General features: G+C 38.8%; 1 protein-coding gene across 5 annotated transcripts in view; it reads right to left on the minus strand.

Annotated features, from left to right (window-relative positions):
- LOC105217141 (cytotoxic granule associated RNA binding protein TIA1) overlaps window positions 1-24,712 on the minus strand; it is a 192,988-nt gene extending 168,276 nt beyond the window's left edge. For all 5 annotated transcript variants that reach the window (XM_054230209.1, XM_054230201.1, XM_054230202.1 and 2 more), the window contains exon 1: window positions 23,491-24,712. In XM_054230209.1, coding sequence (XP_054086184.1) covers window positions 23,491-24,639 — 1,149 coding nt within the window. In that variant the 5' untranslated portion in view covers window positions 24,640-24,712. The remainder of the gene's footprint in view (window positions 1-23,490) is intronic.
- Window positions 24,713-24,917: the final 205 nt, after the last annotated feature.

A 24,917-nucleotide genomic window follows, 5' to 3' on the forward strand; every position in this document is an offset into this window, starting at 1 on the left:
TTTTCTTATATCAATTTGAATGAATTTATTAGTTCGACAAAGTGTCTGTGACGATTGCCTGCGCACCAACACAAACACCAGTCGGTTATATATGTATGTCTATATATACCTCATATCGTACCGTTGTCTGTTAGATATGCAAAACACTGTATAGGCATGCTAGGCAGCTGCCTGGTGCTGACGATAAATTGTAACACACAAATTTGTGGCCGGAAATGAGCATAATTTCGATAGCAGAAGAGGCACGCAACTTGTTTTCTATAAATAAACAAAGAAACTTTGGAAAGTTGAAAAGTGAGAGAGGGTGATGTACTGGTGGAATACTGGCAAAAAAAAGGTTCCTAGACAAGCCTGTGCAATTCATGCCAAATGAAAAATAATTGATAAAAGCAATAGTTAATAATAAGAAATTTCGATATCTACTTTTGTAGCATAGTTTAAGGCGCAACACTTATAGCTCATACTGAATATGGTTTTAAAAATTTTTAAAGTGGCAATTGTTGAAAGAAAAGTTATTTCAAATCTATTTCACAGTTTTTAAGTATAATTATATTGTATCAGAATTTATTATATTCTCGCAACAAAAGTTGCTAAAGAGAGTATTATAGCTTTGTTTACATAACGGTTGTTTGTGTCACCATGAAATAAAAGAGTTAGATATAGGGTTATGTATATGAAAATGATCAGGATGAAGATACGAGTTAAAATCTGGATGTCTGTCTGTCTGTCCGTTCGTCCGTCTATGCAATGGATAACTTGAGTAAAAATTAAGAAAACTTGGTACACATGTTCCTTGGGACCCTGAGAGGGTTGCTATTGAAAACGGTGAGAAATCGGACCACTGCCACGCCCATACAATGGCGATAAACGAAAACACATAAAGCGTCATAACTAAGCCATAAATAAAGCTATAAAAAAATTTGAATGAAGTATCGCATTAGGGAGGGGCATACTTGGAGGTAATTTTTTTGAGAAAATTCGCGTGGTCCCGACCCAAATTGGGTTTTTTGTATATATCTCGCAAACTAATAAAACTATATAAACCAATCTTTCTGTAGTCGTTTCCCTTAGGTACCCCATTACATACCATAAAAATGAAATGAAATCGGATAACCCCACGCCCACCTCCCATACATGTTGAAAACTAGCAAAAATGCTTTAATTCAGTAAGGAAAACCACCAGAAACCTCAAATTTCATTAGAAAGATGGTACAGAAAAACTGCACTCAAAATGGTATGCAAAATTTTAAATGGGCGTGGTTCCGCCCACCTATGGGTCAAAAACACGAAACTACTCGACCAATGTCAATGAAATTCGGTTCATAATATCTTCGCACCTTCCCAATGACATATACCAGAACTTTGAAGTCGATCTGAGTTGTTTACTTTACAATATATAAAGTAAGCACTAGTGAAGATATCGGAACAGAACTTTGCAAACATACTGCATTTAAAGAGTGGCATCGCCCTCCTAAAAATCGTCGAAATTGGTCCATAAGTTTTCAAGACCCTATGTATCGAATATGAGGACCCCAGTGCTTCTAACAAATTTTTTTTCCGAAAATATAGGCAAGTCTCTCATATATTTTGAAAAAATTCAGAAGGATTTTTTTTTTTTCTAATAATATGTCTCCGTTCCAAAAATTAGTGAAACCGGGTCATAACTTATCTTAGCTCCCACATACCCAATTAATATTTTTTTTAATACGATTGGCTTTATTTCACATATATCGGTTAATATGTGAGATATCTTAGCAAAATTAAGTGTGCATATAGTTTTGGATATAGTGTACCTTGGTGGTGAAAATGAGTGAAATCGGTTTATGAATTATCTCAGCCCACAAATACTATATACGATGATTTTCGTTATTCTATTGGAGTTTATGCCGAATATAAGGGATCTTTATAAAATTTCTTCAACAAAAGGCGACAGTATAAAATGTTCGGTTGCACCCGAACTTTACAATTCCCTACTACATGTTTTTTAATTACATATAATTTTGTTTAATGTCATTTAATGCTACTCTCCATTTGCTGCCCCATTGCAAATACAAGCTTATATAGTTTTACTACTAGATTCGCCCAACAACTGATAATTCAATTGAATTTAATCATACTCTTTGCTGCCTTCTAATACCACATCTAAACAAGTAAAGCCACGGCTAATCTTTGCTAGCAAGTTAATAATTACATACAATAGAAATGAACGTGTAATCGACATTTTGACAGCTGTAATTTGCACTACGTGTTGTGCTGTCAAAATTTTAACAACTGACAAACTCACTAACGTACAAATATACGGATATTCCACAACATCCCGTTTAAGCTTGTGGATGTGCAACATATTTCACTATTAATACCGGCGAAAATAAACTAAATAATTAGATTACGTATACGCAGTGGTGGTCGGTTATTATGGGTTATTCTTTATTGTATGTGTGTGTAGTTTCAGTAAGCTTGTTATGTAATTTGATTGAATTTTTTTTTTTCGAAAATAGTGCTGCTTAGATATTCTTACTTATACTCTCTTCAGTTGCCTAGTATCTACTATCACCCATCACAACCTCAACAACAGCCATTAGTGGTGTGAGCGCAACAAATTACATCAAGTAATTACTTGAATTTGCAAAACCCCATAATTAGCACCAAAACTACTAATTCAATGAAGAACTCTTCTTCTTCTCCGCCTCGAAGTGCACTCGAATTCGTATGAAAAATAAACATGCTTAATTTATTAAAAGACAAATAAATCAATTAATGTCAAACAACCTGTTAACATACACATACAAACAAAAACAACACAAACAGCAGAGACAAAGAGAGTAAATAAAAAGCCTCACAAAAGAGGTCTAAAATTCAATGGAAGTCTGACTGAAATACGTTTGGGGGAGTGACCGAGCGACCGGCACTCGCTGCGCTGACAGCCGTAAACGGTGATAAATATAATTAATTAAGTGCCTCCACCAGCACGAAATGATGGAGGAAAACAATCAAAAGGCGCATGAAATATTTGCCAAAAGAATGAAGCATGAAATTCCAGCAAAAGCACAAGCAACAAAGAGAGGACAAGAAAGTACAAAGCGAAAATTAAATATGCCACAACAAATGTGAATCATAGTTCTACAAATCAATACAAGCAAAAATTAAAGAAAAAAACCGAACTCAAAATGAGCAGCAATGTAATGCATGCCACAAGCAAAAACAGCAACAATGTAGAAGAAGCAGCAGAAAAATTGAATGAAAAAAATCTTTAAGACAAACGATGTTAGGAATTCGAGCAAAACAAGCCTCCAACAACGTTGCCATAGAACAATAAGCAAAACAACAACAATAACAACAAAGCAATACAGAAAAGTCCAATCAATTATACGCTCAATTAAGTGCAACGCAGGAAGGGAAACACCTAAAAATGTTTACCACTAGTAATGTTCATACGGCGGCGTGCCTTCACTGTCAATTCGCTTCTATTTGACGGCAGGCAGGCAAACAGACACGCCGCTAACTTGCTAAATGTTTCGAATTTGTTATTGTTGATGTTTCGTACAAGTTATAGCGCTGTATACACGACTGTGTTATTTGCTGTATGCTTTCGATGGCATTGCGCCGCCGAAATTATTTCTACAGTTTTCTATGTGAAAATATGTGCTGCGGCTCTTCTTCTTTCTCGCGTCACTTGTATGAAAAAAATTGCGCTCACGTAGCACATGGATAATTATGTTGGACACAGCGTGGGCTCGAAGCAACAAATTTTTCAGAAACAAACTTTTGAAAGTATTTTATTTTTAGAAATTCATTGCCGGCGTATACGTTTCACTTTTGTGTGTCTTTTAGAATGAAGTTGTTGTACTAAATACGCAGGTAATTTGTAATTGTTAACTGGCTAAGGCTGCGGTCATAGAACATCTAAAATAGAATTTTAAACTGAATACCGTCAATCGAAGTAAAATCTAAAAATAAAACATATTTTTTGCGCAGAAGTTCTAAAAAATTGCTTTCAAAACTTGTAAGATTTCGAATATTTTAGCTTCTTTGGCTTTCTCTTTATAGGTAATTGCAATTTTTTCATGAAAATAGTATACATTTTATTAGGGAAATGAAGAGACTATTATTACGAAATTATCAGACAAGACTGTAGAACAAACACTGCTTCAATAGGCTTTTAGCTGATTGAATTTTTACCTAAACTAGATCGAATCTACCATTGCTAGAGATAATATTTTACAATGTATGATTTTAAATACCGTTCATATTATTGACTCTTTAACCCATTACCGCTCTCTGTCCTCTTCAAACAGCGATATCTGCATCTTTAATACCAATTAGTAATAATGTTGCTACAATTATAACATATAGATACTACAGGAGGCCGCTGATTGGATAATAGAGAAGAAGATGATGATTATGGATATGTCATAGTACACATTCCTCCTGACCTTGCCATTGCAAATGATGAAGATGTGGTAAATGAAGACGGTTTGGTATGCTCAGGTATTCTGAATGATGTAACTGGAAGAATTGTGGTAGTGCCACGTCGTCAAGATGATTCCGATTGGAAACAAAGCCATGAAGAGATACTAACATGCTTTGCTAAGTGCAAAAAGCTGTTCAAGGAAAATTTGGAGAACCAATTTGGAGACGGGTTTCACCTAATTATAGCATGAAAAATCATTCTACTGATTTGATTCAAAATCGTGTATATAGCTTTGTCAGTATAATAAGCACCCCAGTATAAATATCGGACCCCTAAAGATAGTTGGAGAAAAATATACATATTGTTTAAAGTAGGACTTATATATAATCTCATTCAGAGAATTTTTATCCAATGGAGATTTCTTCACGAAACACTTTCAGTAGACGAGTCCATGATAAAATAAATTATACTTTGGCCGATATCATGTAAAACTGTTTATAATGGGAAAACTGGTTAGATATGAATATTAACGTGTACTGTGTAAGACTGTAGAGATGACTAAAAATGCACTTGGTGAACGAGTAGTCAAGTTCTTACTAGCACAATTGCCTTAATATAGTACCACCGGGGCATATTGTGTATTTTGAGAATATTTTTAATAACTACCACATGATATGCGTTTTGAACAATTGAGTTACAATAACAGATATTAGAAAAAGGTGTCCACTTATATCCATAAGGGTCGGCAGAAATCTCCCGTTGAACCTTTACCGAGGGTGCCGACTGGAAATAGATACCACAGTGTCACGACTGTAGCAAGAACCAGCTAGAACAGTCCGACTTTTTGCAGTCGGGAGGTTTCTAGCTAAGGTCTGGCCTTACCGCTGAGTGTTCGGTGTTCCTCAATAACACAGCATTGAACGATGAGGTCTTACCATGGTTGGGGGTACAAAAAAGGGCTGGATCAAGGTGTCATGCGACCCGAGGAACTTACGGATACCTGGCGCCCTCCGTAACAAGATATCCTTACTTGAGTAATGGAGACTATACGCAAGCAGACGTAATTTCCCCTACACTCGTGGGTCCAACAATGAATGCAGACAAGAAATTTAAAATAAAAACAACAGAGGAATCCGGCGCTCCGTCAAAAAACGCGGAAGGAACTAGTTGTTCCGGAAAACAAGCTCAAAAAAGACAATTGAAAAGGCAGGAGCTAAACATGCCATAGAGACAATAGCTGGAGCTGGACATAAGCTGGAGTTGCAGCTAACGCTAGCTCCAGTAAAGTAAGAACATCGGCGGCAGCCCGAGCCAAGCTAAGTAGTCAGAGTTTAACTACAAAGCAGGAAGGCAACGGTGATGCCAAAGGTGGGGTTTGTGGCAGTGCTAACGCCAAAGAATGGCCTATATTCACAGTCGAGGATATAACAACAGTAAAGTATGCGGAGAGACGACGCGCTGCATACCTATTAAGAAAGGTACATCAGCAACCGCCAACTAAGGAGGATCTCACGGAGGAGCTCCAAAAGTCCATAGATTGCGCGAAGGCGATCCGGCCCAGCTTCAAAATTTAACCGCCAAAAACAGTGGCGACGCGACAAAGGTCAGCTGAAGAGGCTAAGCCGTCAGCAAAAGACCAAAGGCAAAGGTTGAGATACCTAAAAAATAATTTGCGAAAGTGGCCCGTAACCGCATTATCATTGCAGTCCTGGATGAGGGAGATCCCGAAGGCAAAATCTCCAGGTCCCAATGGAAGTGGGTACAAGCCGCTCTGACAAACGTGGCGTTGAAAGTGCTATTAAGCAATCCTGGTCCGCCACCGTCTTGTACAGATGCCGGTTGATATCAAAAACGGCCACGCCAATGCTTATATCTCTGCCTTTTTTAATGAATTTTTTTAAATAGTTAAATTAATTTAAATTAGCAATAAATGTAAACAAGTCCTACTTCAAATAGTTTCGTCAAAAAAATTCCTAAAAAACCTTCAGATTGTCATGTGTTCAGGGTGGCATAGCCCCTTAAAAGATATTTAGGAAATATTATTTCCCTAGCTGCAGCTCCTAACAGCTCCATAGTCTATATCTTCCGATACTTGAATAATAATAATACTTGAATTAATCGGTTCGTTACATTTACTATACAAATATCAGGAGTTATATTCGATGAAAACCATTTACTACTGTTTCTGTGCACTCTCAATAGATACCTATTTGTGGTCCATTTCTTTACTTTTTAATTCCAAAACATATTTTTCCACATATTATTGAATTTGCTGCCACCTACATGCTTTCGCCTCTGCGCTATTTTGTTTCATGTCAAATATATTAACTAAAATGTCTGCTTGCCTTGTGGCTGCCACCACCGTGGCGTATAATTTGAAGGTCGCAACCGCCAAACATTTAAAGTAGCAAACGAATTAAATGCAATTGACAGTTGCAATTTCAAGCCAACTGTCAAGCAGTGAAAATCCCCGAATGTCATGTCACAATGGTTGCAGCGGACCACGCAACGCCAATTGTTTCGCTGCTGGTGGCAACCAACGCATAACGAATATTAGCGCAAAGCAAAATCGAAAAAACAACAATAACCAAAATCAAGCGGAAAAGCTAGAAATTGCATGAAGAAGCTTGAGTGAGCAGACTGCCAAAAATTCAAAGTGAAAAAATCAGCAATGTCAAGAAAGCCGAAGAATTGCGTATCAAACGATATTTAAAGAATATTCAAACGAAAAAAATCTAAATCCGCACAAAGACAACCGTAAGTATATAGTGAAAATAAATCGCGAAAAAAATTCGCTTCTTCCTCTTCTATATTCTGTCTACTCCGCGCATTGCAATGTCTACGTTAGTGTTGTTGTTGCTATTGCCGCTGCAAATGCTTGTTGCACGCGTGCTCCTATAGAGTGTGTGGCGAAATCGCGTATGCGCCATTTTGCTTGTCGCTTGACGCGCGCAAATCGCTGCCACTGAAGCGTGTGTTTAGCCTGCTTTGGCGGTGCGGCTGTATGGCGATTGGATCTTAAGCAGCTTTACGCATTTGCACGCTCTTCAAGCATACCACTTTGCAACATTTCCAGTGTGAATATGCCACACACTCACGCAGCCAGGCACAGTTATGTTCAGTCTAACGCGTGCATTTCTAGTGCGATTTCCTCTCTCATTCCGCGCAGTTCATGTGGCAAGCTATTTTGCAACGTCGAATGGCGGCTTGTACGGAAACGCGGCAAGAGTTCCAGTTCCACGCATCCGTTGTCTCAACATTCACAAGTGTCTGAGTTGGTCTAAGCCGTACGGGAGTTGTCTTGCGGAATGTTGTGTGTAACTGAAGTGGTGTTTATCGAATTTTTGACTCCCACATTGTTGTTCCACGTTGCAGCTGATTTTGGCATTTTTGCGCTTCTGCATATTTTTGCCGGATTTGCTGAGCCGCATTGGAATTTCCTTTGCCACCTTCTTTGTCTTCGTTACTCTTACCTTATGGCACCAGTAGACACTAAAATCAATTTTTATGCCAATTTTATGGCATTCGCTATTTCTTAGTTCATTCGTTGTTCTAGTTAAGATATGGATGGAACCCCAACTGCGGTCCTTCACGGGCTGGGAACTCCTAACGGACTCTCTACAATGAACCCTCTACAAACGGGTAACGAATTGGATTGTTTTTTTAATCTGATTAAACCCTGTGCTGGTGGTCAAGGTGCTGGAAAAAGCAGGCGTCGTCCTAATCACAAGCAATTGATGACCATTTGTGCAGGTAGAATTATAGCCTTCTGGCTGGTCCCAAGAAAACTAAATGTGTTGCTTTTACCCAATTTCACGAGAACGTCGGAACCATTAGGTTGGAGGGTGATGTCAGAGAATTCCAGCTGGTGTCGGCCGGTATGCCAGACGACGAGGTGGAACCATCTCCGGACATGCTGAAGAGTACTCTTCTGAAAAATGTTCTTTTTACCCAATTTCACGAGAACGTCGGAACCATTAGGTTGAAGGGCGATGCCCGAGAACTCCCACTAGTCTCAGCCTATATGCCGGACGACGAGGTGGAACCGCCTCCGGACATGCTGAAGAGTACTCTTCTTGAAAATTTGAAATAACTAATTAGTTTGCTAGCGCTGATCTTAATCTCTGGCCTCATTGACTGTACACACAAGAGAACATCTGGGAGTTGTTAAATAATTTATTCTGATTTTCGAAACAAAGTATTTCTGCAAGTCCACTTCGTTCCGTTCTTCGTAGAAAGCTTTATTAAACTCTAACAGAGAGCAGATCACCCGTAGCTTTGCCACAAAATCACGAATTTCAACAGAATGAGAATGACAAAGGCGAAGGCGAAAATCTGATTCACTATTGAATATCCAACCATACGTACATCAAGTGACTGTAAGGATGCGCCAACGCCATCTAGTGTCCACAGCGTGGATTAAATTAACAGAGCCGTTAAAACGGGAATGCCAACATAATGCGCCAACCGAAGCGAAGCAGAAGAAGCGCAAAATGAAAGGACAACCATGCAATTGGCACATAACGGACAACGCGAAGGAGTGCCAGGCTGAAACTCAAACACATACACAGACATACAAACATGTGTACGGTGCGCTGAAAGGTTCACAACCGAGCTGGAGCTGCACAAAGTCACCATGGAATGTAGAGAAATGACAAAATCATCTGGGCAAAGTGCTGTAACGGTGTTAGCTCCTTCACCGTGACTGTTGGCAGCATAATGCTAAGATGTTATTAAGGATGCTGCTAAGGACACAGAGCAATTTGGCGAATTCGTGAATGAAATTACAGTGAAAACGCCAGCAGTTGATAATGATGTTAGTCGTGTGACAATAATGATGCTGTTGCTGCTCAGAGTAAGCTTAATGCACTAACATCCAAGTCGTTGTTGTTTATGCGATATAAGTATGCACTTATCTCTTACGTGGCTCTAATATCCTTGTTTCTTTATATTTGCTGAACTTTTTTATTTGTCTTAAAACCAAATGTAGTATTCTTACAACTCTTCGCTGTTATGTGTGCATTATTTTAATGACTTCTACGAAATATTGTAAATTTTTTAGAACATGCTTTCCTTGTGCAAGATCCTTGTTTAGCTCTTATGCTGCATTATGAATGCATTGCATTACTATTGTAGTCAACAAGACAGTAGAATATGGCTGACAATAGCATAATAAATCTAATCAAGAAATGGAAAATGAAAAGATAACATAAAATGTATTCATTAAAATTGTATGAGTTCGCATACATTTGTACATTTCACATAAGTTTGATACATCTACATCATCATACTTTCTGATACATCAGAAGGTAACTGTTGATATATGGTATTTACACATATACGATTTGCATGATATCTTTGTTTTGTAGTTTAAGGATTTACTTTGCATTTATGACAAACATAGAAATGTACATGTGCTTATATAGTGACTCAAAAATATTTCCAAAACTATTAGATAAACTTCGTAATCGTAAACTCCTCCACTCAAGTTTAAGGGGACCCCCTTATTCTCGGTTTCAAAAAATCTATTTTTTTTTATTTAATACGATCCTATAACTATTCAAGAATGTTTCTTTAAAATTTTAAGTGAAATTTTCAACAATTTTCGAACATATAGCCGATTAAAGATTCAACCTAGGTAAATTTTATACCTAAGAATTTGCTTCTCAAAACTTTAAACGCGTTTTTCTCGAAACAGTATTTTTACGACTGGCGCATGAGGTTACACAAAACCTATTAATCCCAACGGTTCCAAATTTTAATACGTTATTATATACATATATAGTTATGGTATGAGCTAGGATATATCAAATCGGTGAATAGCTTCTTTACTTTTCAATTTGATTTGTGGCTGAAAAAAAGCGATTTTCAAAAAACAATTTCAAAGGTCCACCATTTTGTTAATTTTTGTGCGAAATTAATAATCCTAGTTCATACCAGAGCCTGTACTCTTTCAAATCCCGTGGGAATATTTGGTTCGAGTGAGCGGAAATCACATGCATCGCAACACAAAAAACAACAACAACAAAAAAGTATGAAAAATTTGTTCTCGGTCGGCAGAGCCTCGTTTGCCAACCATACAGAGGATGCCGCGCGTAGATGAAGTTGATTATCGAATGGCAGAAGCTATATATCCGCTATTCGATCCCACATCCCCTGGAGTCTTTTGCTCCCCCGCGGAGCCAAATAATATTACATAATATAATACATCCTTTATAATAGACCAGCTGACCCCACAGACGTTGCCCTTTGTGAAATTATTTGTTTTGAAAAGGAAAGAAAGTTGAATTTAGATTGTATTGAAAATCATATACATATTTTCGATTTCTACATTTCTTTCTTCAATGTAACGCAGCTTGATAAACAACATTTTTTGTTTTCTGTTCCGGAGCGTAAATGTACAGAGAAGATGGTTTTTCAACCCGTGAACACTCCACATATAGCTGACCGTATGAAAAACATGGCATTTCCAGATTTATGCCACACATTTCCAGCAGCTGTCTGTGTGACCTGTTGATTGACATCGCAAATGCAAGTTTCAGTGGAAACTAATACGTTTGAACTGAAATGGCTAATCGTTGGAACTCAAAGTAATTGGTGGAATCAAGCATTCTACCCCTTGTAAGTCCCTTTCAAAATTCTTGCAACTATCACATTATTCAATAGCTGCTTCACAATCAGGATTCAATTACACAGTTTCGGCATAACTACAGAATAATGACGAATCCAGCTTTAAGATGTAAATGATGCGGCGGCATGTCAAGCAAATCAAAAAAATTTAGAAATTCAACACACAAATCTCCCTGAATTTGACTTGAACCGTATAGATTAAGTCATCAACATCGGTATTTTTGGCAGCTAGAATTGCGCGTGCTCTCAACCAATCGTAGTTACTTATAATTTTGGCCAATGTATTCAGATATACATTCGTCTTTCGTTGAAATGAATTGACAAATGCCAGGTGGAATTGATATCAAACCATTGAAAAAATTAACCGGAATTTGTCAATTTAACGGGTGATTTTTTTGAGGTTAGGATTTTCATGCATTAGTATTTGACAGATCACGTGGGATTTCAGACATGGTGTCAAAGAGAAAGATGCTCAGTATGCTTTGACATTTCATCATGAATAGACTTACTAACGAGCAACGCTTGCAAATCATTGAATTTTATTACCAAAATCAGTGTTCGGTTCGAAATGTGAAAATCCGCTTTTTTATCGACAAATTTTGTTCAGCGATGAGGCTCATTTCTGGTTGAATGGCTACGTAAATAAGCAAAATTGCCGCATTTGGGGTGAAGAGCAACCAGAAGCCGTTCAAGAACTGCCCATGCATCCCGAAAAATGCACTGTTTGGTGTGGTTTGTACGCTGGTGGAATCATTGGACCGTATTTTTTCAAAGATGCTGTTGGACGCAACGTTACGGTGAATGGCGATCGCTATCGTTCGATGCTAACAAACTTTTTGTTGCCAAAAATGGAAGAACTGAACTTGGTTGACATGTGGTTTCAACAAGATGGCGCTACATGCCACACAGCTCGCGATTCTATGGCCATTTTGAGGGAAAACTTCGGAGAACAATTCATCTCAAGAAATGGACCCGTAAGTTGGCCACCAAGATCATGCGATTTAACGCCTTTAGACTATTTTTTGTGGGGCTACGTCAAGTCTAAAGTCTACAGAAATAAGCCAGCAACTATTCCAGCTTTGGAAGACAACATTTCCGAAGAAATTCGGGCTATTCCGGCCGAAATGCTCGAAAAAGTTGCCCAAAATTGGACTTTCCGAATGGACCACCTAAGACGCAGCCGCGGTCAACATTTAAATGAAATTATCTTCAAAAAGTAAATGTCATGAACCAATCTAACGTTTCAAATAAAGAACCGATGAGATTTTGCAAATTTTATGCGTTTTTTTTTTAAAAAAAGTTATCAAGCTCTTAAAAAATCACCCTTTACAATATTTAACAGTTCTTCTGTGGTTTTATCCTGTTGCAGGAACACTCGCATATTAATGGTCAATCATATGGTTTTCTCGTACCGTCACAAATACTATGACTTGAGACATTCAATTCATCCGCCGTTGATTTTGGAATAACAGGAAGTATTTGTCGAAAATCGTCAGCTAACGGTATCATTGCGCAACCAAAGCGACGATTATTATTCCACAGATCTTTCATTGTACTGTCTATTGAATTGCACTTATCTCATATTGTTGTCAAAATCAATATTATCTGTTCCGCCGTTGTTGTCAACTTAAATATAATTCTTTTATTATTATCTTTCTAGCAAATGTTCAATATTTGTTTACTTTTTCCCTGTACTTCCAATACTAAAAAATATAAGGAAAGGCTAAGTTTGGGTGCAACAGATCATTTTATACTCTCCCAATTTATTTCTATAGTTTTATTAAGATATCACACAATTTGCCCCATATATTCGGCATAAAATCCAATAGAATAACGAAAATCATCATATATAGTATATAATACAACTCTAACAAATAATTTCGACCAAATTAGTTATCACAAAAACGGTACTCACGGACTTTTTTTTAGATCATCAAAAGAGAAATAATTCTTTCATACATAACTTTTGTGTATCTTGAACCGCTTTCGCAGCGCAACGAGAGGAAGGAAGCCCTCAAAGATAAATAATTTCCCCCGTTTTTTACACATTTACCACTGTTTCTTCGCTCTATCGTTATTGGTCGCAGCGTGATGCTTTATAACCTATAGCCTTCCTCGATAAATGGACTATCCAACACAAAAAGATTTATTCAATTCGAACCAGTAGTTTCGGAGATTAACGCGTTCAAACAAACAAACAAACAAACTCTTCAGTTTTATAATATTAGCATAGATTTAAAAATAAGCTCAGGAGTGATAAGATAAGTCGAGTCGATGAAAAATACATATTGACTATACCACCACAATAACAAGTGAATATGAGGAAAAAATATCGTTGAGATAAAAGGTATCCGAATAGGAAATGTATTAAATATAGAAAATAAAAGTTGTAAGGTCACATCATAGACTCTAAGCAATACTTAAAGCAACCATTCAAGTTTAAATACCTCATTGCAGAGGGTGGAGCTTTATGATCAGACCTTTATAGAAAAATTAATCTTTCAATATTTACCTCTGATCTCGTGAAATCTTGACATTCCACAACCGCCAATATTAACGATCGTGTATTTAAGACTATACTATAGCCACTTCAAAAAACCTTTGCTACGAGTAATAATCTCTGAAATTTTTCTATAGCAATCAGTTTGCATAATGCATACATTCCGAAGCCTCAAGACCGACTAATAAATCTGGGAAATGAATTTACATAAAAAAATTTAAAGTTATTAATGAGGACTAATCTTAAATGCTTAAAACCAAGAGGTAGTGCACATATTCTATTCAATATTTTTATCTTTTCCCAAATATCAAAACAAATCACCACAAAATGTCGAACATTTCCATTTTAAACTCGCTTCTCGATAATACGACAGCGGAACGGAGAATGAAAGAGCGAATGAGCAAAAACTCTCGAACGATGTCAGTTGTCAAATAGATTTAGCCATTTCCGGTGCGCTTATTCCCTAAACTTTAAACGCTCCACCTCTTCAGTGCCTCGCTACATCCACGGCAAGCCGAACAGCGTAATCCCTGTGCAGTGAATGTTGTCGTTAACATTGGCAGCCAAAATCATATTCGGTAAATGCCGCAGGATATCGTCAATAAGGGATTACTCAATGCGAATGCCGCAAAAAAGCGAAACGAAACACGAGACAAGTTGTTGTTGTTGTAAGCACGAAAGTTGCAACATTGCCTTTAAAGGCAACAACAACCAACGAATACTGAGAAAAATATGCTGCAAAAAGTCACATGAGTCAAATGTGTAGAAAGGAAAAAGCGTTGCCTGTCAGACTAAGCTAAAAATGCACGAAGCCGCCGGGTACTAACGAATGACCCTGGCGATGGGATATGTTCAAATACAACTTAAGAGTCGCAAGAGAATGCGAAATAAAAGCGAAACATTGTTAATCTAATGGAAAGAGTGGCATTCCTAGAATCGGGAACAAAAGCACAGACAAGAAGTGCAGCATAAATAATAAACAGCAGAAGGAATAATCTGGAAGGGAAGCGGAGCATATCAAGCGGTTATAATCGAAAAATTAATCAAACGATTTTTGAGATACGAAGACCATCTCTTTTTTATTGCAAGACCTGGGTTTCATTCAAAAATGGATCACATACGACAATGTCAAGCGAAAACGGTCTTGGCCGCAGGCCGGTGAATCGTCCCAAACAGTGGCCAAGCCGGGATTGACGGCCAAGAAGGTTTAGCTAAGTGTTTGATGGGATTGTAAGGGAATCATCCACTCATCATATGACCAGACGCTTAATACTACCATCTACTGCGAATAACTGGACCACTTGAGGCAGACGATCGATCAGTAGCGTCCAGAATTGGCCAACAGGAAGAGTGTAGTGTACCACCAGGACAACGCCAGACCAGTTGATGACAGTTGATGACTCGTCCGAAGCTATGGGAGCTCGGATGTGAGGTTTTATCACATCCACCATATAGCCCGGACATAGCGCCAAGTGATTACCACCTGCTCCTGTCCACGACGAACGCCCTTTGTGTTGTAAAGTTGAACTCCAAAGAGGCTTGTGAAAAGTGGCTGTCCGAGTTTTTCGCAAATAAGGAGGGAGACTTCTACTAGGGGATATTATGAAGTTGTCGTCTAGATGGAAACAGATTATCGAACGAAACTGGTCATGTTTGAACTACATTCGATCACTGTAACACTTTTTATAAAACATGGAATAAAGAGCAAAATGGCGAAAGGGAGATTTTTTCCAACCTACTATAATCTTTATGAATTCAGAACAAATTCAAAAACTCTCTGTATTGAATACCACTATAAAGCGGCCTTTGACTGCAAAATGTATTTTTTTAAGATAGAAGAAATTATTATTGAGTGTGCCGACAACACAAGCCACATCCATGGAGTCGCAGGCAAGCTCAGCATATTTCTCACTCACCCCAAATCAAGTGACCCTTTAAGTGGCTTGCTTATGTGAGTTTTTGTTTTTTTTTTGCCATGCATGTGTCATATGCACTATTCGAATTATGTTGTATCTCCAATCATTTGCTTTATGGCAGGGCATCCCAGTTGCCCGAAGCATTTGTAATTTTCTTTTTTTCCTGCTGTTTGTTTCTGTTAAAAGCCATAATATTTTTGAAATCTCCCCTCACACAGGCTTATAGAAAATCCTTCGCCTTAACACTTAAAACCTTCAGCCCTATACAACCACACACACAAATAGAAATTTTAATGCTTGTATGTGTGTGAGTGTGTGTTAAAGCAGCAACCTTTCAGCTAAAGCGAAAGTTCGACGCTTAATGGCCATGGGGGCCACTAGGACTCGTAAGTGTATTCATATTTCATATGCAACGCGCTAAAAAGCATGAGCACACGTGTCCTTACATATATATGTATGTATATATAAGCTTTTTTGATTTTGTTGTCTTTGTGCGCGTCGCAAAAATGAAAACATATTCTTTCACTCGCTTAACTTTTTGTTGCGTTTTTTTCATGTTTTCTTTGTTTTCTTTGTGTTTATTCTACTGCCACTGCTATATTTTCCCCCTCACAGATTCACAAAGTGAAAGAGGAATGAATGCATTTCAGAGGCTCTTTCGGTTGCCACTCATTGATGAAGGCGAGTAGCGAATAGCGTGAACATGCAAAAACAATGAGCATATACAGTTGCCATATAATGAGATGAAAGCTTTGTGAATTTATGTCAGCTTCTTGTTGAATTTATCTACTTTTAGGCGCTTCACAGTCATTATACAACAGCGATGACCGCTTGCGTGGTGTGCTGATATTGCAGTCGTTTCTAGTGGTAATGTGATTGGAGGAGTGCAAACTGAGGTTATATGACACTGACTACCTGCCTTTCAAGCGCGGCTATGGGTATAACTGAGCGACTGAGTTGTCTTTCATATGCTGTTTATGTATGCTAAGTACTCGAAATAAATGAGTATGTAATACAATTTGTAAGAATCCTTTGATATGTCCATATATGTATGAAGACAAATCACAAAGCAGCAACATGTCCTTCAATGATGACACATTATTCCAAAAGTAGGTAAGGTCACTAAAATTTTAGTAGGCACACAGCTACATCAATTGATCGGTGAAATAACATATAATTTACATTACAAATATAATTGATAAGAAAATTCTTACTGATATACGAATTTCATTACTTAACTGAAAAAAAGTTTTGATATTCAACTTTTACGTATGAGGCCTTGAGGTCTTGGACCAGTACAGCAAATACCACAATTGCTACCCTAACTTTAGATCGGTCCCTGCGAAAGTAACTCACTGGGTAATGAGGTGTAAGTGGTAACTCAATAGAATTTTCTTTTTAATATTGGAGAGTCAATGTAAGGTACGCAAGTATTGAAATAACCAATATTATAATGACTAGAAAGAAACTTTAAAAGTACGTAATCAAGGATGTTTGTTGTGTTTGAGAAATTTGGATCATAACAAATATCTCCCTTCAGCTTTTTTGCTCTTTATTCAATGCTTTATGAAAAGTGTTACAGTGATCGGATTTATCTGTTTCCATCTAGACGGCAACTTCATAATACCCCCTCGTAGAAGCCCCCTACTTATTTGGGAAGAACTCGGACAGCCCCTTTTCACAAGCCTCTTTTGGGTTCAACTTTACACCACCAAGGGCGTTCGCCATGGACAGGAAGAAGAGGTAATCACTTGGCGCTATGTCCGGGCTATATGGTGGATGCGATAAAACCTCCCTTTCGAGCTCACGTAGCTTCTAGCTTCTGGCGAGTCATCAACGATGTGTGGTCTGGCGTTGTCCTGGTGGAAAACCACACCTTCCTGTTGACCAATTCTGGACGCTTCTGGTCGATCGCCTGCTTCAAGTGGTCCAGTTGTTCGCAGTAGATGGTAAATGAAGCGTCTGGCCATATGGGAGCATTTCATACTGAATGATACCCTTCCAATCCCACCAAACATATAGCAAAACTTTCCTGGCCGTCAATCCCGGCTTGGCCACTGTTTGGGGCGATTCCCCGGCCATCATCCGCTTCAAAAATGAGTCGAGTTCGTACCGTTTCAGCAGTATATAGCAGACGCTAATTCGGTTCATAAATTTTTTTTTTTTGTTAAACCAAACATCAAGCTGTTTCCAGCCTTCTGCAGATGGTTTAAAATGGTTTGGTGACTAACTCCCATCTCCTGGACGATGTCACGAGATGCCACATGCCGGTCTGGCTCAATGTTTTCCATGATTAGATCGGTATTTGTCGTCACAGGTCTTCTGGCAGCTGGCTTATCCATTGTGCCGTTTTCACCCGCTCTGAATCGTCGAAACCACTCCTCCGCATTTCGAAGTGATAGAGTACCATCCCCCAAAACACCATTAATCTCACGGAATGTTTCTCCAGCGGAATTGTTTGACTGTTGAACACAATATCCGAAGTAATCATGCATAGCGTCATTTTGTAGGTCATGCCAAGACCTTTCAAAGATGTATAGTATTGCCAGATACGAGCTCTGTGGAGCTTTATAGATAGCCGTGAAATTCAAAATACGGAAGGGAGATATTTGACAACCTAATATAAGGAAGATGCTATAAATTACGATGGTATATACTCAACACAAAACCAGACCAGCATCCCACTCAGAATCAGGAAGCTCATATCCGGTTCATGAGATAACAACCTTCAAACAATTTTGAAATAATTAAATTGCTTAAATTTAGGCTGAATTTCGATTGTCAATTAGAAAATTATTCTCTGCAAAATGAAATACATAAGTGGCCTCAAATTGCACAACATTAGCTTACTATTTTGTAAAAATAAAGTTTCTAAATAGCTCCTAAGTGCGTTGCGGCTGATTTTCAAATAAAAACAAACTTTCACTTCGTAGACAAAATGTGTAATTTTTTAACTTTATGAGTGAGCGTGGGGGTTTGTTTTGTATTATGATGACTACATTCACATCTGCTTAAGTAGTTTTATTTATCTAAGCCAACCAATGTAAATACGAGAAGCGCAAAAGCGGAAGAAATGAAACTTTTTCTGCACATTTGAATACTAAATCTTTCATGAAAATGAAACCTTTTTGTGCGCGCGCACACACCTAACTAAATATATGCACAAAAAATTAAACCACCCGCTAGGAATTGGTAGATATATGGTATTCGGTTCCATTTCGTTATAACATACGAAATATTCAGCTGTAGTAGAAGTCCCTGGTCTCATGGTTATGGTCTCAAGATTTGAGGGTACAGGTTCTGTTTAAAGCGTTTTTCCTCCAAAACGATGCGAGTGCCAAAGAGCACGACAAACAAATAACGGTGCTAACCGCAAACATTATTTACAAAAATAACAAAAAGAAGAGATCAACCGATGCTGTTTATGAAGATGTCGAAGACACGTGAAAGGGGAAAACGCATCCCAAGAATCCCACGTCAGAAACACATCCAGAAATGTTCCGCAAGCACACACAGAGCAAATGAGTAGAGCAGTTCTATATTTTAGACAGCGTACATGTGCATGTTTGCATAAAAGTACGGTTATTGTGACTAACCGACCGACGAACTGCACATCACTTATATTCGCTACACTACCGGATATGTGAGTAGACTCATACCGTTCCCAGTTGGTACTTAGAGGAAAGTGCTCATAACATAACAATGCGGTTGTTTTTCTTGTGGTCTGCACCCATACCCCCGGCTCGTGCACTAAGCACACATGAAATCATAAAAACGTTTATTTTGTTGTCCTTTAGTGCTGCTGAATGTATTGGGCAGTTCCAATGGACGACGACGAACGAGCTTCTGAAAAATCTCATCGGTTCTTTATTTGTTAGATTGGTTCATGACATTTACTTTTTGAAGATAATTTCATTTAAATGTTGACCGCGGCTGCGTCTTAGGTGGTCCATTCGGAAAGTCCAATTTTGGGCAACTTTTTCGAGCATTTCGGCCGGAATAGCCCGAATTTCTTCGGAAATGTTGTCTTCCAAAGCTGGAAGAGTTGCTGGCTTATTTCTGTAGACTTTAGACTTGACGTAGCCCCACAAAAAATAGTCTAAAGGCGTTAAATCGCATGATCTTGGTGGCCAACTTACGGGTCCATTTCTTGAGATGAATTGTTCTCCGAAGTTTTCCCTCAAAATGGCCATAGAATCGCGAGCTGTGTGGCATGTAGCGCCATCTTGTTAAAACCACATGTCAACCAAGTTCAGTTCTTCCATTTTTGGCAACAAAAAGTTTGTTAGCATCGAACGATAGCGATCGCCATTCACCGTAACGTTGCGTCCAACAGCATCTTTGAAAAAATACGGTCCAATGATTCCACCAGCGTACAAACCACACCAAACAGTGCATTTTTCGGGATGCATGGGCAGTTCTTGAACGGCTTCTGGTTGCTCTTCACCCCAAATGCGGCAATTTTGCTTATTTACGTAGCCATTCAACCAGAAATGAGCCTCATCGCTGAACAAAATTTGTCGATAAACACATTTCGAACCGAACACTGATTTTGGTAATAAAATTCAATGATTTGCAAGCGTTGCTCGTTAGTAAGTCTATTCATGATGAAATGTCAAAGCATACTGAGCATCTTTCTCTTTGACACCATGTCTGAAATCCCACGTGATCTGTCAAATACTAATGCATGAAAATCCTAACCTCAAAAAAATCACCCGTTATTATATAGAGCGATGAAAAAAAACAATAAAATTTTAGGAACGGTTGTGAAAGAAATGTACGTCCTCCTGGCTCCTGGCCAATCAACATGATTTCAAATCAAAGTTTAACCTCATATTAAATTTTGTTAATCGTAATAACGGAAGCTTCCTTGCTATTCGATTTGGTAGTTTGGCCTTTTAGAAGCAGCTGGAAAATGTTGAATCACTATCTTCATTTAGAATTTTTGCTACCATTGCCTCACACCATTTGAAATGGTCCTAATTTCGGCTATGTAACATGTTTGGATCTACATTTCTTTAATTTCTTTAATAAATATTAAATATCTTTTTATAAAAAAGAAATCCTATCATATATATCCATAACTCTTGCGATAAAGTAGCTATAATGTATGGTAAATTCCGAGACCGTCCTTTCCTTCCTTCCATAGTTTACGTCATCATTATTCCACCACTTATAAAAAATGCTCTCCACACAGCTGAGCAGCAGACTTATTTACGAACGATCTTCAACCCTTAGTTGTGAAATTCTCGAATCAAGGACCCTAGGTTTTACTCCTTAATTAACACCAATGCAAGTAGGTCTCTCACATGGTAGAGCATATTTTACAACGAAATATCCCACCAGAAACAGTTCTTTAGTTTTCGTCATATGATCTGCTTTTTATGTTAAATAATCCAGCATCGCAGATATTTTAAAGAGGGTCTACAATATATATATTCGAAACATGACATCGGTCTGTCATTGCTGTCATTTGTCAAAATCCAACATTTCAATTTCGTTGGACCTAAACATGCCTCAAATGACATGCCTTTATTTGCCAAATTTTTACTTTATTTCAGGCGGCTCCTTATACATACATATATATACATACAAACACACGTACCTCCAGCAGTTTAATATCGGTGTTGCGAAATCCTCACTTAAAGACGTTGTTCAGCAACAACGATACATTCTTCTTTATCATGTTTTTCACGTTTTTATTTTGTTGCCTGTCATTCACCTGTTACGGATGCTTATCAGCTATGTACAACAACAAGAATCTCCTCAACTACCTTTGCGAGTCGAATTAATACAACACAACACGGATCTGCCAGTTAGTCAAGCAACAACAACAAATGCTTGGTCAAAAAGGAAAAAACCGTACTGTAACTGATGCATTGCTTAGTTGCTGTAGCAGCAGCAGCATACTTTAGTAGCCGTTATGTAGTATGTAGAAAAGCTTGTAGCATTTTTTCGGGGCTATACACTCTCGGAAGTATCTATTCGCTGGCAAATGAGAAAATATTGCAGAGTGACACAAGAAAAGTGCCAAGCTGTGCTTTTAATTTAGGGCCGAAGATTTCCGTGACTACAAAAAAGAGTTGTCACTTCGTCATACAATGCGCTTGGGTATTTTCACATTATTCATGGCTATAGTAGAGATATAGCTGTGTAGAGAAGAAGATCGAATTAGTTTTAGCCCTTGCATTCTTAAATGTCTAAAACGAGTACACAAATAAGACAAGCCAATAACGAACTCATATTTCCATCTGTATTCCGAAAAAACCTTTCATAGGACCAAGTTTTGTCAGATCTTGAGCGAGGAAGATCGAATTAGTTAAAGAAGTAAGGGATCGACAATATGAAATAAATGAGATCATTCGAGAGACGAGTTAATGACCGACAATGTGAAATAAATGAGATCACTCGAGATACGATTGTCATATTTGGAAATATACTCGGAGGTGTGGAACTCTGATAGAAGCAACTGTTAGTTCTGATATGTGATGGATTTTGCAGGACTTTTCTTTCTATTACACCCATTTGGTGCATACCGTCGATTCCATACGCATCTGAATCATCCTTACCGGCTTCTATAACCATCTCTCTGCCGCTGTTATCTCCGCTTTTCGCCATTCGACTTTCTTTCACTTTCGCTATGCACTTTCCGTTGTTTAGCCAGGCTTTCTAAATTTCTAGCGTCAACAATGTACACGGCTGTCAGCCATTTTTGCCTGCCACTCATATGAAATGCAAAAGTCATTGTAAACAAGACTGCACCAAGGTGGGTAAGCAAAAAATTGGAGAAGTAGAAGTAGTAGAAGAAGAAAAAACACCAATACCTAGCATTCCCAAAGCATTTTCCACACCTTTGCGCCACACAGTCTTGCAGGCAGGTCGCCACTGTCCAGCACGGAGTAGCAACGAACGGGTTATTTATAAAACTCCGTGTTTGTTTGTTTGTGTACAAGTTCATCCTCTGGCATTTGCATCTCTTGACCGTTTTGCCATGTCCGGCATACACTTGACGACGTGTACGTAAAAACCCGTGTTGATGATCTCACTCGGATATGCATTAACTTGTTTTCGCATTCTCAACCGGCCCGTCTCCCCTCGTGTATTTTCATATTGGACTTTGTCGCCGATCTGTGTGTGTGTGTGTTTGCACATACATGGATAATCGAGGCAGCGAAAAATCGTTGAACATGCTGCAGGTGTTGCAATGCCATTTAATAACAAACACCTCGTGGTGCATGCAACAAATTATGCAGATTGCAAACTTGTAGAATTTTTAATAAATTTCTTATGCGAGTACATGGCAAGTTGTGTTGACAATAATGCCTTTGGCAAAATAAAGTCGTTTCTTTAAATAAATATGTTAAAGGATACGCTGTAGTATCTATAAATAGTACTATTTACTGTTTTACCTTATAAATAACATAAATTAAGAACTACGAACTAGTCCTAGTTAAGCTTGGAACGCAAAAAATATAATAAAAGCCTTTAGATCAACCAACAAGTACATACGTCTCTAACGAAAAGTTTTTCAAGAAATGTCGGGCTTTTTCTCTCATTTCATAGTGAAAATCAGCGAGTCCGACCGTCATGTGAGCACTGTGTCGATTACCCAGAAGCTAAACATTGCACAAAAAACCGTTTGGAACCAAGTCAACGGTTGCTGATAATGAAGATTTGCTCTCCTACGCCCAAACTCTTTCGGGTCTGTACTGTCAACAATTGGATGGTCTGAACGAAATAATAGACCAGAAGCGGCAGTCTTCTAAAAGGAAAGGAATTGGTTTCATTAAGGTAACACAAGGTCACACATGTCGATAAAACCTCGACAGAAGCTCCGGGAACTCGGTTGGAACGTTCCTAGGCATCCACCTCATAATACGGACCTGCCAATTGCGTACTACCTCTTATATCTATGGTGAATGGTTCGCCTCAAAAGAAGCTTGTGAAAATCGATTGTTCCAGTCTTTTGCCAATAGGAATAAGGGTGCAAAGCATTCTTATAATATTCACAAAGCATCATTATAAAGACTCACCTTTTGATATGTTGCAATGACCGCAGCTGCAATTTTTCTCAGCGGTAACACCTTCCGCTTGGTTCGCTTCAAACGTTCTGCAAACGCACCAGTTAGGCCTTTTATTCTGGGTGCGCTTTGGGTGCGCAAGCGTGAAACCGCAGAATTAGAATGAGGAGAATGTGTTACCGGCGCTGGATTGCTGGCGACGGAGCTCTGCATATGCGGACATGTATGAGGCATATGCATTGGTGCCGCAGGTGATGACGCAGCCGTACCTGGTGCTGACACCACATTAGCTGATGCTAAAGAAGGCGCACCAAATGACGTATTAGCTATTGGCGCAACCGCTGATGGCATTGTTGGTAGCTGCATAACGCCTGGCAGCTGACAACTAAACGGTAATAGAAACATTTGATTGTTCATTGACGCATTCGTGGTGGACGACGCTGCGGCGGGGCAAAGGTTCGTCAGCATCGAAGTGGACGTGGTGACAGGCGCACCGGCCATGTTCGTCGAGTAGCTGTCACACAACCAATTTGCTGAAACATATTGTGGCATTTGCGCCGAAGTGACCGTTGCTGTAGCTGTGGTTGCGGGCTTTGAAGCGGCAATATTGCTTGGCATAAGCGCATTTATCGGTAATTGCGTCGCGGCTAACATTGTAGAAGGCTGCGGTGGTGTTGGTGGTGGGGGCACTGTGAATGAAGTGGGCATCGTTAGCATTCCCGTTGGCATTACAGTGTTGTTGCTTGCTGTTGTGGCAACGCAGTGCCCACTAAAGCAGTTGGTGTGGTGATTTGGAGCTGCCAGCGAAGCAACACAATTAATTGGTTGAAATGATGGATGCATATGTTGCTGTTGTTGAAGTGGGTGTTGTTGTTGCGGCTGCAGGTGAAATGTCGACGCTTGCGGCTGGTGGTGCGCCTGCGCATGGAAGTGTGCGTGCTGTTGCTGTTGTTGCTTTTCCTGACATTGCGCACAGATCGTTTGTTTATTGCTGTTTGTTGTATTAATATTATTGTTGTTGTTGTTGTTTCCACTGCCACTAGTTGGCTGCGTGTATGGTGCGGCATTAACTCGCGCTCCGCTTATTGCAGTGGGCAGCTTTGGCGCCTTTGGCCCATGCCAACACTGCAGTGCGCATGGCACTAAGCCCACCAACTGCATGCCGCCAAGATGGCTCGCGTCGTTCAGATTTGAGGCAGCTATTTTGAAACAATTATTCACAACTATGATATTAATCTGTAATAAAAATAGAAAATATTTATGAGACTATATGAAGCTTGATTCATATTTTCACATTATCACATCATATCGTCACATCATCACCATATCACATCTTCAGAAGAATTTCAATATTACATCATTGGGGAAGCAGAACAATATTAGTAGACGAAAACACCATTAATTCGCACACAGAACAATTCAATACAACCAGCAGTTAC

Source organism: Zeugodacus cucurbitae, chromosome 2 (genome assembly GCF_028554725.1).
Source record: "Zeugodacus cucurbitae isolate PBARC_wt_2022May chromosome 2, idZeuCucr1.2, whole genome shotgun sequence".
Taxonomy (NCBI): domain Eukaryota; kingdom Metazoa; phylum Arthropoda; class Insecta; order Diptera; family Tephritidae; genus Zeugodacus; species Zeugodacus cucurbitae.